Here is a 16,072-nt window from a genome sequence, read left to right as displayed (position 1 = left end):
AAGATGAGACTAAAGGAGAGCCCATGAAAAAAAAAAGAGAATACATATACAGAGAGGGCATAGGGTTTCCCTTGTCAGCCATAAGGATTAATTTAGCTGTAGAAGCCATGAAGAGGAGAAACCTTCAGAGCAGAATTGGGACTTTTAATGGAAAGTTTGGATGGCAATTTAAACAACAGTCAAAGTTATTAATTTTCTCCTTCAGGTTTCAGGAAAGGAAGACAAGTTTAGAAGGAAAAGTCAAAGATGTGTATCTACAGTGACTTGTCACAAACCGAACTATTCTTATGCTTCCCAGCCATTCAGCTGGGTGTGACTGGCAATTGTGTTTAAACATCTTCCATTTCTATTATAAGCTGGACTTCTTAGAATTATCTCTATTTTTTCTTTTTAAAGATTTTTATTTTCAAAATATATACATAGTTTTAAACATTCACCCTTGCAAAATTTTATGTTCCATTTTTTCTCCTTCCCTTTACCCCATCCCTTCCCCTAGAAAGTAATCCAATCTTTCATACACATTTCTACAATTATCATGCTGCACAAGAAAAATCAGATCAAAAAGGAAAAAAATGAGAAAGAGAATAAAATGCAAGCAAACAATAACAAAAAGAGTGAGAATAAAACATTCACTGCTGCTCTTAGTAATAGTCCCATTGTCTTCCAGTTCACATATAAATCTAATTTTTTTTAAAATTTAATAGCCTTTTATTTACAGGATATATACATGGGTAACTTTACAGCATTAACAATTGCCAAACCTCTTGTTCCAATTTTTCACCTCTTACCCCCCACACACCCTCCCCTAGATGGCAGGATGACCAGTAGATGTTAAATATTAAATCTAATTTTTCAAAATGAACATATCCCTTTGTTAGAACAGACACTTCAAACACATTTACACAGAACATATCTAGTTGTTGTTGTGTTGTTTTTTTAGGCAGAGATATAAGATCTTTTCTCCATAGTTTCTAATTGCTATAGTACCCATTCTAGCTCTGATTGTTTTACTGTATCTGCATGTACTTTTTCTTATCTCCATTGCTTTTGTTTCAACTGAAATGAATTTCCTAGAGGAGGTCAATTTAACTGAGATGACATGAGTGGATCATGTTGCCAAGGAGAGAACACCCATGTTGTTGATCACACTCATAATGAGAACTATCATTCATACAGTACACACTTTCCTCATATCAACGCCATGAAACAATTACTACAATTACTTTAACTTCACATAGAGAAGTTGAAAAGAAGTTACTAGTCTTGTTCCTGTCACATGACTCTTATATGTCAGAGTTAAATTATATATGTCAGAGTTAAGTTGGGGTTTTTTGACTCCAAATCTAGCATTCTTCCCACTATATAACACAATCTTCTGTTTATAGAGCATCAGGTCTGAAATCTAGGAGACCTGAGTTCAAATCTGACATTTGATAGCTGTTAGATGCTGGAAAAATCATTCATTAGTTTTCCCATCTGTAAAATGAGCTGGACAAGGAAGTGACAAACCAACTCGATATATTTGCCAAGAAAACTCTAAATGAGGTCACAGAGAGTTGGATGTGATGGAACAACAAGACCACTATAACTCTTCTAGGTATACTTCTAGGTGACCTGTTGATAATAAAAGCAAAATCAAGATAACATTTTCCCGGAAATTTCGTGTTTAAGTCAATAATACCCCAAGGTCATCATTATTCTTCATCTTTACTTTGAGGAAGCAATATCATGTTGGAAAGAGAGCTTATTTCTGAACCAGGTAGACCTGGGTTCAAGTGTCCCCTTTGATCTTTACCAGTTATGTAACAATGGGTAAAGTCACTTAAACTCTTGTTCTAGGCCAGAAGTCTCAACACAGCCCCAGAGTATGGCTCAAAGCATATTAAAATGTAATTGGGAAATGTTTAACAAAATAGGTAAAAATATAAAATTGATAACAGTACATTTAAAAAGTAAGTTAATTTGTAGTCCAGCAGGGATTGATATGTATGGATTAAGAGCTTTTCTTTTATTTGAGTTCGACCCCATTGATCTAGGCAAATCTTTAGGATTATCTGTTGTAGAAGAGGTGAAGAGGGAGTTTTTTCATCCAGAGTTCCCCTCACCGATCAAATCATTTTTGGCTCCTCTTCTTCATTCCTCCCATCTTTTCCCAGTCTCCTTTCTTCTTAACCCCTCTCTCCTGCCATTTTATGTTCCTTGACTATTATTTATTAGCCCTTGAACAAAATAATGAAGTGATTGAATTCTGTATGTGACAATATTTCACCTCCTTCCTCTTTTGGATGGTCCCTTTTACTGGACACCTCACGTAGGGTGGACTTGAGGCAGATGGGATTGTAGACAATTGGCAGAATCAAGGAAAAAGCTAGCCTAGGGAAAGAAGATGGGGTCTCAAGCTTAATTATATAGTCCAGTCCACTTTCAGATCTTAGAACATAAACAGGAAGCCCAGAGGAATCAAGCCAGAATTAATGGGTAATGAACTCCATGGACTGAAGTGGGGAGATGGGGTTAGGGAAGAGAAAAGAGTTGGTAGCAATCATTGAAAGCTTAGAAAATCAATATGTAGTCAGGAAGAAACTAAGAAAAGGAGAGGGGATATGACAGGGAGATTCTTTGCTTAGAGTTGTAGGTAGCATGAGAAAGAGTTGGATTTTGGATTCTGAAGATCAGAATCCAATCCCAATTTTTGCCATTTATATCTGTGTGACCTTAGATTGCCTCTTTGAGCCTTAGTTTCCTCATCTATAAAATAAAGGGGTTAGATAAGATCACCTGAAAGGTATCTTCTCATTCTGCATGTGTGACAGCATCCCTCAATTGCGTCCATGATCCTAGACAGTGCTGCTCAAGCCAAAATATATATTTTATAGTAAGCTCATTTGCACTTTAGATAGCTTTAAATAAAAATATTTTGTAGTTTTTGTTTTTTGGGTTTCTTTTTTTTTTTTTTTTTTTTTTGCTTATAGATGAACACTAAATACGCAGTTAGCACAGAGTCAATTACTGTTTGTTGTTCATTCATGTCTATTCTTTGTGATCCCTTTTTAGGGTTTTCTTGGCAAAGCTCCTGGAGTGGTTTAGCCATTTCCTTCCTCATTTTGCAGTTCTGAACACAAATTATAGAGGTTAGCAATTATGAAATAGGTGATGCAACGGATAGAGTTCCAGATTGGGAGTTAGGAAAACTCCTTTTCCTGAGTTAAAATCTGGCCTCACACACCTGTTAGTTGGGTGACCCTGGGCAAGTCATTTAACCCTGTTTGCCTCAGTTCTCTCATCTGTAAAAATTGCAGGAGAAGGAAATGGCAAACCACTCCAGTGTCTCTACCAAGGAAACTTCAGATGAGGTCACAAAGAGTTGGACACAAATGAAAAATAACTGAACAACTGAAAATTATGAAACAAAAGAGGAAACATAACATGCACTATATTTGCTTTGTATGCAACTGAAAATTTGAATTATTTGAGTGATGGTTTGAGAACAAAATTACCAATGACATTGGGACAAAGCTTCAAAGTTCATCACTTCCTATGTTCATAAAATTTAGGGAGGGAAGGGAAGAAGGTAGGAAGAAGGAAGGGAAGGAAGAAGTAGGAGAGGTAAGAAGGACACAAGTATTAAGTGCCTCTTATGTGCCAGGCACTGTGTTAAGAGCTTTCCAAATGTAATAGGGCTTATATGCTGCTTATAAATCATGCAAAATTAAAGCACCCTGATTCTGGTAGAAAATATTTTTAATAACTTTACACAGAAATAGGAAAAATCAATATAATGTATAAATGACTTAAAAACAGGAAATTCTTTATTTAACATGTTAAAGTGATAAGGAAAATAATGGGGGACCATTTTTCTGTTATTCTATGAATAAACATTTGTTTTCTCATTTATTCATCATTAGCCTAGCAATGCCCTTTGTAAGTACAAAATATAGTATCTTTGGAAAATTTAATAGATAGGACAATAATATATTCCTTATTTAATAAACAATTTTAAATTGGTTGCTCCAAATACATCTGCCATTATTGAAAACTGTTGTCCAGGAGGAATGGCTTACTAAGTTAGGGTTATATAGGAGCAGAAATAAAGAAGGCAAGAGACAGTGACCTAATTAGAAAAGAAAACAATGAAATCAAAATGGTTTTAGAAAAAGAACTGCGACCTCATGTAAATGCTTTTTAAAGTTGTTTTGTTATAATATTCTCCATTCTTACTTGAGTACCTCATTATGGTATGTAAGTAAGCTTGAATTCTAAAAAGCTCTGATTTTTTTGTTATTCAGTCATGTCCAACTTTTCATGACCCCATTTGGGTTTTTTTGGGGGCAAAGATATTAGAGTGATTACCATTTCCTTCTCCAGCTCATTTTACAAATTAGGAACAAAGGCAAACAGAGTGAAGTGACTTGGCCAGGGTCATCCAGCTAGTAAGTATCTGAGGCTGGGAATGAATCTTCCTGACTATAGGACTGGCACTCCATTCCCTGCGTCACCAAGCTTCCCTAAAGGCTCTACTAGCTCAATAACCCTCTCATGGGGCTATCAAGCAGGGAAAGCTTTTGGATATGGTTTCATTTCACCAAGCAATTTATCTTTGGTTCCAGCATCTTATGAAACCATCTTTTTACTGAAACTCTCGAAGTGCCCACTCTGCCCCAATTGTCCATCATCCCTCCCCATATCCATTGGCCTAGAATTCTTTTATTGACTTTCAAATGATAGCACTTAACACTGTGCTCTAGGCAGCTATGGCATAGGGGACACACTGAAGGACCTGGAGTCAGGAGGAACCTTCCTTTTCCTGAGTTCATAACTGGTTTATACACTTAATAGCTGTGTGAGCCCGAACAAGACAATTAACCCCCTGTCCCTCAGCTTCCTCTGTAAAATTAGCTGGAGAAGGAAATGGCAAACTAGTATTTTTGGCAAGAAAAACCCAAAATGGGGTCACAAAGAGTAGGATATGACTGAAAAATGACTGAAAACTGCCCACCATGCTAAATGATTTTCAAAGTTACAAAATGAATCTGGCAGGATGCCTTGACTTTTGTCTCATTTATCAGAACTCTATATGTTTTTTAGCTATACACAAAGTACATCTCACTTCATGAGCCATTCTACTTCCTCCCATAGGAAGGCTCAAAAACTGTGTCAGATTGTCATCATGAGCCAAACCTTCATATATATTTTTACAAACCTGGAAAGGAGTTGGAGGATCATAAATCTAGAGCTGAAAGGGACTGCAGACACTATCTAATCCAACTTGATAATTTTCCAGAAAATGAAACAGAAATAGGGAAGTTAAGTGGCTTGCTCATTGTCCCACCACTTATTAGAGGCAGGATTCACCCAGATCCTCTGACTACTGAACCAATACTCCTTTATTGTGTCCAAATTAAAAAGTAACTATATGAATACAAGCAAAGCTGAATCCTTCAATATTACATCCTGTGGGTTTTAGGCGTAAGATGACTTTTCATTCTTGCTAAGGGGTACACTGAAAAACCTATGAAAATATGGTGGAACAATTTGACAAATTGATTGAAAACTTTTTGGAAGATGGATCTCCTTTTGAGGGCATTCCAATACATTGAAAATTGGATTTCAGATATGTTTATAGGATTGAAGGAGAGGCTGATAGGAGTAGATCCATGTAGTAGGATAAAGGAAAGGATGTAATTCATAAATCTCCCTTTGTGATTCTTATCTAAATTACTAAAGACATTTCTAAATGTTCAGGGGAATTTGAGGCTTTAATTGTAGGGAATTTATGCAATTGTGAGGCATTTGAAATTAATTGATATTTGCCAAATATGAGAATCAAGATGACCTAATAATATAAGAAAACTATGTAGGGATGGAGAGAGGAAAAGGTAAAATATATTTAAAATAAATTCATATATATAGTATGTATACCTACTATGTACCCACGATATATAGTTTCTATGTGAAATGCACATATGCTGAGGGAGGCAATAGAACCATTTCTGACCTAAAGTAGCTTAAAATCCAGTAGGAGAAGATAGGGCATGAACATTATTTCTGAAGTTATGAAAACCATTTGGCTATCTACTAAAGGCAGCCACATTTGGTGTTTTTGGTTTGAGATGGGTTTTTTGAGGGGCATTTTATGAGCAAGCACAAGTAGAATAAATATTCAAGGAGGGCAAATGAGCAACTTTTCAAGAGCTAGTGAGTTTAATTTTGGGGGTTTTGTACCTTTTAGAGGGAGGATGACAACGAATATCAGAAGCATCCCATACTCTCTTGAACACTCTCTTGGTTACCTGTCATTCCAGTCAATTTAATTCAACAAGCATTTATTAAGCACCTACTTATGCTACTATGGTAGTTGCTGGAGTTACAAAAAGAAAAATGAAGAGTACCTGCCCTCAAGGAGCTTACAATCTATCTCCTCATCACCCATTTAGTCTGTTTTATGAGAATAGCAGAATTCCACTGAGAAATGAAGGGAAAGACTAAGCTATTCAATTTTCACTGGAGTGTAGGGACAAATGTCAGCAAAGCCATTTGAAGCAATGACAGTTAATATATAAAGCAGTAGATTTTTATTTTTAAATGAAAACAGATATAAAACACTTACATTTAATTAATTTACATTGAATAATAAATTTTCAATGCATGGATTACTATGGGAACATCAACTCAATAACATTTCATGGAGTTTTCAGGCCATTTCTGAGTAATTATTTTAAGCAGCATGTTTATGGAAAGGGAATGAGGAAGAGGCTTTGGAAGGACTTTCAGCTCATTAACTTTCCCTTCCTCTAGGGAAGCTGATCTGTCAGCTTTGGTTCAGAATGAGGCAAATGATTTTCACCTGATTCATTTCTATCTCATTGCCTGAACCTTTTGGTATACCTTGTTGGGAAACATTTTTAGCTCTAGGAATACATCCAATTCAGGTAACTACTGATTTGGCTTAAGAATTTTTCTTGCTTTTATGGTGTACTCAGTGACCTAATTTGGTCTCTTGGGAGATACATAAATCTCCCTTATTCCAAATAAATTTAATGATCCAAAATTCACTATTATGAAATTTACAAGTTAGGGGATGAATTTCTTAAAATCGTAGGTGAACCATCAAAAATATACAATTTTCAGATCCCTTTGGTTTGGTGCCCAAAGAGCCTAGTTCATGGTCTAATTCAGAGGCTGTTAAAAATAGCACCTAGAGAAGCAGATGGCTCGATATCTTGTCATGTTAAGGAGGCTTTGAAAGAAAAATAAACAGATTTATTTTAACATCCCAAAGTAAACTGCTGGTGGGAACTACAATTTGCAGTGGACATATCGCCATTGGGATACTATAGTATCCATCATGCCCTGGAGTGAGAACCTATTTTAATTTCTTCCTTGAAAAAAGTTTAACTCAGTTCATTGGAGGATTTTTTTTCCATAGGAACACATCTCTAATTTTATAATATATCAGTGAGGGAAAAAATTCAGCATATAAAATTTTAATTTATACACATTTTTTCCAAAATGCTACTTTTTTTTTTTAGTGAATCAAGGGATACTACCATACTGTAAGTTTTTATAACAAGAGAGCTGCTTTTCATTACTTTTAAATATTCATTACAATGTGAATTCAGCATTTTCTATTAATCCTTAAATGAAAAGAACTCAGATCATAGGACTAGAAGTTGCTTGAAGCTATAGCATGTTATCCTAAGTTATTTCCACAGTTAGGAGACTTAAGCATCCTTCCTGGATTCCTTGTCTTTTCTATAGGCTATTATAAATACGTTTGATAGTCTTAGCTTCTTCTTCATCAAGGATGCCTTTCTCCACATAAATGTCAGCTTGTTGATTGATGAAATCTTTCATCTTTGAAAGGTCATAATCTGGAAAATAAAATTAGCAGAAAATGAGCAAACCATTATAATGAATACCAGAACCATGAAACTATTTCCAAGGGTTAGTGGATGGTTCTAGGAAACAGGATTCTCTTGATATGATTAAAACAAATTACATGCAACAAATACTCTTATAAACAAAAAGCTTCCTTTTTGGTTCCTGGCTATTAATAGGCACATTATTTGGAAGGAATATTATATCTGGAGTCAGATTAATTTGGGCTTGAATCCAGGCTTAACTAGATGTGTGTGCAAAATAGGGCAAATAACTTAGTTTTAAGGCAAGTTTCCCAATCTGTAAAATGGAAAAAATGATGTTTCCACTTCCTTTCTCAGGTTAATATTTTATTTAACAAAACTTAAATAAAATATTATATTTGAAAATAGGTCATGTACTGGAGAGTGGCATATAAATGTAAATTATTATTGTAAAGACAGAAGGATGTAGTAGAAGGAGTGCTGAATTTGGACTCACTAGGGACAAAGTTCAAATTCTACTTCTGCCACTTATCTGGTTCTGTGGGCATGAAGTCATTTAATCTCTCACTGTCCCAGTTTTCAGTAAAATGAGGATAAGAATAGCACTCTCTTCACAGAGTTGTGAAGATAATATGAGATATAAAGTACTACAAATAAGTCGTATCCTGTCAGATAGAATATAAACTCCTTGAGGGCAGGGATTGTGTAATTTTTCAATGCTATATCCATAATATTCAATACCATGCCTTGTCTGTATAGTGAGTACTTAATAAAGTTTACCAAATTGAATTGTTGTCAAGAAGAAAGTGAATTATATATAAGCTCTTCATGTGTTTTGTTTTGTTTTTTTCCTGATATAGTCAGTTTCTTTCAATTCCCCAATTATCTAGACCAAATCTAATGAAACTCCAAAATCACCAGAAGAGAGGGAGAGAAAGGGAATATTTCAGAGGGAGAGAGGGGGAAGGAGAGGGAAAGGGAGGGAACAATATCAGGGAGAGGGAAAAGAAAAGAGAAGTAGTGAGAAGGGGAAGAAGGAAGAATAGGGTGGAAGAGGAAAGGAATTGAGGGGGAGGATAAGTGAGCAAAAAAGAGAGAGAAGGAGGGGAGAGAGGGAGATGAGGAGGAAGAATGAGGGAGGAAGGGAGAACAGAGGATAGAGAGGAAGACAAAGGGAAAAAGAGGAGAGGTGGAGGGAAAAAGAGATAAGAGGGGATGGGGGTGGAGAGATACTGATTTTAGAATCAAGATGCAGTCTCTTTATTCCTTAGAGATCTGGAAGGCACAGAATTATTAGCTGTCAGGCAAGTACTGTCTAGCCTATTTCGACAGTATTTTCCACCATGATAGTACATATCATAGTGACATCATTCTTTAAGTTTTGTAAACAGCAACTCTGTGAGATAGGATTCATGGAATTTCCCAAGAGGGAAAATGTATTTATTTTCTCTGAATTCATCAGACTCTGCTCTCCCCAAATTTAGGTGGTTTATCAGATAAGATCAGGACTTCAATTTCTTATCATGAACTCTATTCTGCAAATGAATAACCTGAAGCTCTGAGAGGCTGAGCTGTGTGTCCAAGGTCACACTGCAGCAAGTAGCAGAAACAGGATCGGAGCCTAGCTCCTGAAGCTGGGTCCAGTCATCTGTTTAGTTAATCCCAGTCATCTTCTACAGGACCTTTTTTATTTTAACATAACTATCTATTATATATTATGTAACATAACATAACGAGCGATTATTGAGGCAAACCATTTTGCCAGACACTACCTGAAGGTGCCTGAGAGATGCTGGGCATGAGTACTGGGCTTCCTGACTCCTGTAAGGCAAAAGACGGGCTTTGCTTCCCTTCATAACCAGGAAAATGTGGGGCTTACACAGTAATGAATAATCGAGCTAAACCATGGGTATTCATGAAGAGTATACCATAGGAGAGGCAGTTCGGAACTGTGGAAAGAGCCCAAGATGTCAAGGATCCTTTCAATCAAAAAAAGAATAAACTTGTGTTTGGATAGTTTAATTTATAAAAAAGGGGTGCAGCATTACTGCTATTAAGGACTTTTTCCCCTACAGGCAGGCAAGCAAGGGAATAAGCACTTATTAATCACCTACTATGTGCCCAGACACTGTTAAGCACTTTATAAAAATCTCATTTCATTCTCACAACCCTGCAAGGTAGGTGCTATAATTATCCCCATTTTGCAGTTGAGGAAATTGAGGCAAACAGAGAGAGGGTCACACAGGTAGTAAGTGCCTGGCATTATATTGGAACTCAGGTCTTGCTGACTCCAGACTCTAGACATTGCACCATCTGCACAGGAGAATAGGGGAGAAAAGTAAAGCCAGTTATAGCAATGCGCAAAAAAGAAAAAGATAACGCACAGGAGAGAACAGAAGGAGTCTCAGAGGGAACACATACAAGAAGGACAGCTTTTAAAATGAATGTGCTAAATTTAGCATATACTAAAAACACCCAGAGCTCTCTGTAATGAGCTTCCTAATTTTGGATACAATACTCTTTTTCTGTTCTTTGTATATTGAAATGTTCATGTTTGTTGGTATTATCAAATTCAAAATAACAAGAAAATGGAAAATTTGTAAAAAGATAATTCTTTTGACAACATTATCTGCATTCTGAAGCCACCACTCTTGCTGCTGCCTTTTGTTTCACATGTTAGCAACCAGTAACTGAAAAGTCAAGGTTTGAAGGGTTGGTGAGATTCACCCAGAACACAGTTCTGACCACCAAAGAGCTATCTGTGTTGGTGATGGGAATAACTCGGATTTGTACTGGGTATTACAAAAGTGTCAGTGCAGTTTTAAGCTAGCAAAGCTAAATATTGTGTTTTATGTACATTTGATACCCACAGCAAATAGGTAACACAAGTATTATTATCCCAGTTTTACATCTGAGGAAACTGAGCTCAGAGATTCAGAAATTTTCCCCATTTTACCTACTAGTAAGTATCAGATGAGGGTGCAGGTCTCTTCTGAGTACATGCCCCAAACTCTTTCCACTTTATCATGCAATATGGTGGAATGATTTGGAAGCTTTGATCTTGGAATTAGGAGTCTGGGATTCTTGTTCTTGCTTAATCATTAACAAGCTGACTTTTGGGCAAGTCATTTGCTTTTCATCCACCTCAGTTCCCACATGTATAGAAGGAGGGCAGAGAGGGCATTCTTACATTGGATTCTAGGTTTAGAACTAGAAGGGGCTTGGGAACCTTCATTCTTGTGCCTTGATTTTGTAGATGAAGAAGTTGAACCCCAGAGAAGTTTAGTACCTTGCCAATGTCACACATGTAATAAGCATTACAAGTGGGATTTGAAGTCAATTCTTGTGACTCAAAAGTCAAGTCTGCTTATAGCTTACTGTGGCCCTGCTTTCTGTCTCTAGAATTTTGTGATCTAAGATTCATTACCATTCAATAATCCTGATTTATTCTTTGCATTGAAGAAAGAACTGCAACTATAGTTACAGGCATGTATTCACTTCCATACTTTGGGACATGAGTGAATAAGAAGGTGGGTTGCAAGAGGTAATGCATGGAGAAATTAGGGCTGAACTAATAATTCTTCTATTATGCTCCTCTCAGTGGGCACACACACATTTAAATTGTACCTCACAGGATCATGAGTTCAGGTCTGGAAGGGATCAACCCCCTCATTTTACAGATAGGGAAACTGAGATATTGCAAAGTTGAGTGACTTTCCCAAGGTCCCCCCAAACAGCAGAGGCAGAATCTGAACTTGGCCCTAAGTCAGTGATTGCTGCACTGCCTAGAAATAGTGTTCCTTAGAGATTCCACATCTCAGGGCTACCATGCCACCCCAAAACAGCTGCGAGTCTGTGGGTGGGGTGCCAGGCCCGGGGGCAGCTGCAGCCCTAGTTTCTGGGCATTTTCATTACAGTCAGCTCTATTTGTTGTTTTCACTTATCCCACACCTTTTCCCCCTCATCAAATTGTAATCTCCCAGAGGACATACCTCTCCCTTTCTTACTTAAAAAAATCCCCATAGCACCTAGTACAAAGTTCTGAATACAAATGTCTGGCTAACATCGTGCTTTACTATTAGAAAATTATTTGCCAGTGTTCAACCTTTCTGCTAAAGAGCCAGGATTTGTTGGAAAGGCCTCTGGCACATACTAGTTGCTGCATCCTGATGAAATAATATATCGGTACTTCTCTTCCAGTGGCATATACCAGGTTAAAACAATAATAATTCCATACCTTCTTTATTTCCTTGTTTATCATGTTTCTTCAGCCATTCAATGTTCTTTCTGATGGCTTCCAAATAGGCCTCTGTTTTCCCTGGAAAAACCAAGCAAACCAAAATAAAAAATTCATCAGAAATTAATGTGTTTTATTCACTGAAATCTTCCTTTGGTTAAAATGAAGTGATCTGGGGCTAGATGGTACAGTGAATAGAGAGCTGGCTCTGAATTCAGAAAGTCCTGAGTTCAAATATGACCTGAGATACTTAATTGCTGTTAGACTCTAGGCAAGTTACTTAACCCCAATTGTTTTGAAAATAATGAATCTGTCAAAAACATTTATTGGGCATCTATGAGATGTTAATGTGACATATATAAAAATGGAAGCCAGGATGGAGCAGTAGGAGAAGCACTGGTCCTTGAGTTAGAGGTTTGCCGAGATTCAGTCTTTCTTGGCAAAGATACTAGAATGATTTGCCATTTCCTTCTCTAGTGCATTAAGGTATACAGAGGTATCCGAGGCCACATTTGAACTCAGGTCTTCCTGACACCAGGGCCAGCCCTCTATCCACTGAGCCACCTAGCCAGAGTCAGAGATCTTGAGTTCAAATCCTTGTTGGGTGTTGAATCAAAGATATGTTCAAAAGATTTCTAGTAGGAGAATAATGATGCAAGAGGCATTCAGGAGAAAGATTACTGATGGATCTATAGATCTGAGAGTGATCTGGTAGAGAAGATATTGCAATTGAAACCATGGGAGCTGATGAGTTAATAAGTACTAATACTACCATGGCCAAGCACATATAGTGCTTGAAAGCTTGTAAATCACTTTACATAAATAATCTCATTTGAACCTCATAAAACTTGTGAAATAGTTATCACCGATATTATTATCCACATTTTACAGATGAAAAAATTGAGACTTAGATTAAGTAACTTGCTTGTGGTCACAAAGGCACAAAGAGTACTATCAGACAAGAAGTGGGTACAGATCTCTCCAAGAGAATTTGCAGAGAAGAGGGCCTAATTCAGGGTCTTGGGTTACAGGGCATTTTTGCTTAGTGGACAGGAATTAAATGATGATTCAGCAAAGTATACTTTCAAGGTTTGGACACATAGGTAAAAGGGAAGCAGGAGGAAGAAATTCCATGGGAGCCAAGATAATAATAATAATAATAATAATAATAATAATAATAAGAAGAAGAAGAAGAAGAAGAAGAAGAAGAAAGGAAAAAAGAAAGAAGAATCCTTACTTCCAAACTTGAAACTACTACTGTCCAAAACTCTTTCTATCTCTCTTTCTCTCTGTGTCTGTCTTTCTCTGTGTCTCTGTCTCTGTCTCTCTCTGTTTCTCTGTCTCTGTCTCTCTGTCTGCCACTTCATTGCTTCTCAAAGGATAGAGCAATGCAAGGATAAGGCTTAATTCGATAATTTCAATTACAAAAAATACATAGATATATGACAGTGAAACAAAGACAGAGACAGAGAAAAAGAGAGAGACAGAGGAAGAGACATAAAGAGTCAGAGAGATGGAGACAAAGTGACAAAGAGAAGAGGTAGAAAGATAGAGAGGAATTTCAAGGTAGAGGATCATGGAAGTGGGCAGGATGAGTGGCAGGACGAGGTAGAATAAGTCATAGGGGCCGAGAGGAGGCTAACCTGTGAGACCATGGTATTGAAGGGAACATCAATAAGTTCACTGAAAACTCCCAGTATGAGGGTAGGGGTGGGTGTAGAAAAGATTGCTGGGATCCAGGTGCCAAATTTGTTTAGAACAAAAGAGAATGTTTTGGAGATTGCTAGGTGGCAACAGCAAGGATTTGGACTAAGTGATATAGATGGGTGGAGTGATTCTCAAAGGAGAAGTTGCTGAGTGGTCCAAAAAAAAGGGATAGCAGAAGCAAGGAGAAAACCTACTCATTCTCTTGTTCCAGTGTGTCAAAGAGGAGGGGAGAGAGAAGAATACATGGTAGGAAGAGCACAAAGTATTAGAAAAGGAGTAGTGAGAACTTCACACTTTCAGGACATTCTGGAGAAAATCAGGTTTCATAAATTCAAGAAGATGGAAAGTATATCAGATGAACTGATTAAAAATGAAAGAGTTTATTAATAGAACAGGAATTCCAGAGGGCACAATGCAACACAAGAACTGAGGAAGACATTAATGCAGGGTTAGAACTGAGATGCTATGCTGCTGCCTTGAATCTTGATAAATCTGTATGTTCTTTGAGCATCTTATTTTCACCAAATTTAGATTGTCTGAATGTGCTCTTCCTCTTTTGATAATCCCAGCTCATCCTGGATTCCTTGCTTGACAGAGAGTTTAGTTTAAATGTAAGGTGTAAAGATTTTCATTCCTCAACTTCACACAGGAATCAATATATAGATTTTCATGTCTACTGTCTGAATCTGGGAAGGTCAACTAAATTTAGTACAGCGAAAACAGTGTCCATTAATTTAAATAAATTCAGAGGAAAAAAAGGACTTTATCATTCATTTAGTTCAATCTTCTCACTTACAGATTGGAAAAACTGAGAGAGAACCTACAGAGAATCAGATTCACAATCAAAATTAAAAGTAAATTACCAGACTCTGACCAATCTGTACCTTTTCTATTTTTCTACTCTTTAAACTAATTAAAAGTCTATATTACAGAATATTTTTGAAGAAATATGACTTGTTTACTTTTCAGTACAAACAGTAACTAATATAGAACTAGTTAAGAGTTGGGAGACCTGACTTAATAGTTCCTCAGTTTCTGCTACGTGCAAGTTACAGGGCTGGATACCAGGGATGCAAAGATGAATTAATAATAAAAGAGGAAATATATATATATATATGTAGATAGCTGCTGGATGGTTTACATAGAACTTTCCTCATACCAACCTTGCAAGTTGCACTCCATTATCCACCATTTACAGGTGAGGAAACAGGTTTAGAGAGCTTAAATGATTTGCCCAACTAATAAGTAAGCTGCCTTAGCAGAAATTCACACATTAATCTCTTGATTCTGAATCTGGTACTTTTTCTAGTTACATGCTTGCTGCCTCTCAGCACAGGCTTCTAGGTGGTGTGGGGATAGAGTGCTGTCCCAGAAAGAATAAAGACCAGTGTTCAAATGTGACCTCAGACCCTTATGAGCTGGGTGACCCTACATAAGTCCCTCAGTCTCTCAGCCTTAGCCTTCAGTCTAAGTCTTATGCTCATCTGTAAAATGGGGATAATAATAGCATCTACCTCTGAGGGTTATTGTGAGGATCAAGTGAAATAAAAATTATAAAGCACTTAGCATAGTTTCTGACATATAGTATGCTTTATATAAATGTTAGGTAGTATTATTAGTGGTAGTATAGTCATTAGATCATAGGTTTAGAGCTAGGAGAAAAATTTAAAATCAACACGTATAACCCCTCCATTTTATAGATGAGAAAATTAAGGGAAAGAGAATTTAAATAACTTGTTCTTTTAGGCAGCTAGTAGTAGAGGTGGGATTTGAACCCAGATTTTTTTTTTTTTGATTCTAAGTGCACTTCTCTCTTTTTTTTTGGTAAGGCAGTTGGGCTAAAGTGACTTAGGCAGGATCACCCAGCTAGTGTCAAGTATCTGAGGCTGGATTTGACCTCAAATACCCCTGACTCCAGGGACAGGGTTTTATCCACTGTGTCACCTAACTGGCCCTCTTAAGTCCATTTCTCTATCCCCTGTCCCATACAGCCTCTTAAAGAATCTTTACTATCAAATAGCTTACAGGCATTTTGGGGGTATAATGCATGGAGTGCTGGAACCGGAGTCAAGAAAACCTCATTTCACAGCTCAGACATTTACAAATTTTGTGATCCAGGCAAGTCATTTTAAACTGCCTGCCTCAATTTCCTCAACTGCACCAACAGCCCAGGGTCCTATTGTGAAGATCAACTGAGATAATTTTGTAAAGTGATTTGAAAACAGACTATATAACTGTTCTTATTAAAGTACAGTAAGATGGGGGG

General features: G+C 37.0%; 1 protein-coding gene across 2 annotated transcripts in view; it reads right to left on the bottom strand.

Annotated features, from left to right (window-relative positions):
- Window positions 1-7,507: 7,507 nt before the first annotated feature.
- The window catches only part of SCG3 (secretogranin III), a 39,516-nt gene continuing 30,951 nt past the window's right edge, over window positions 7,508-16,072 (bottom strand). For both annotated transcript variants that reach the window (XM_031955204.1, XM_031955205.1), the window contains 2 exons: window positions 12,100-12,180; window positions 7,508-7,871 (listed from right to left, as the gene is read on the bottom strand). In XM_031955204.1, the coding sequence (XP_031811064.1) occupies window positions 7,753-7,871; window positions 12,100-12,180 (200 nt within the window). In that variant the 3' untranslated portion in view covers window positions 7,508-7,752. The remainder of the gene's footprint in view (window positions 7,872-12,099; window positions 12,181-16,072) is intronic.

The sequence above is a fragment of the Sarcophilus harrisii genome, chromosome 2 (assembly GCF_902635505.1).
Source record: "Sarcophilus harrisii chromosome 2, mSarHar1.11, whole genome shotgun sequence".
Classification (NCBI taxonomy): Eukaryota; Metazoa; Chordata; class Mammalia; order Dasyuromorphia; family Dasyuridae; genus Sarcophilus; species Sarcophilus harrisii.
This window is presented reverse-complemented; position numbering and strand designations above follow the sequence as displayed.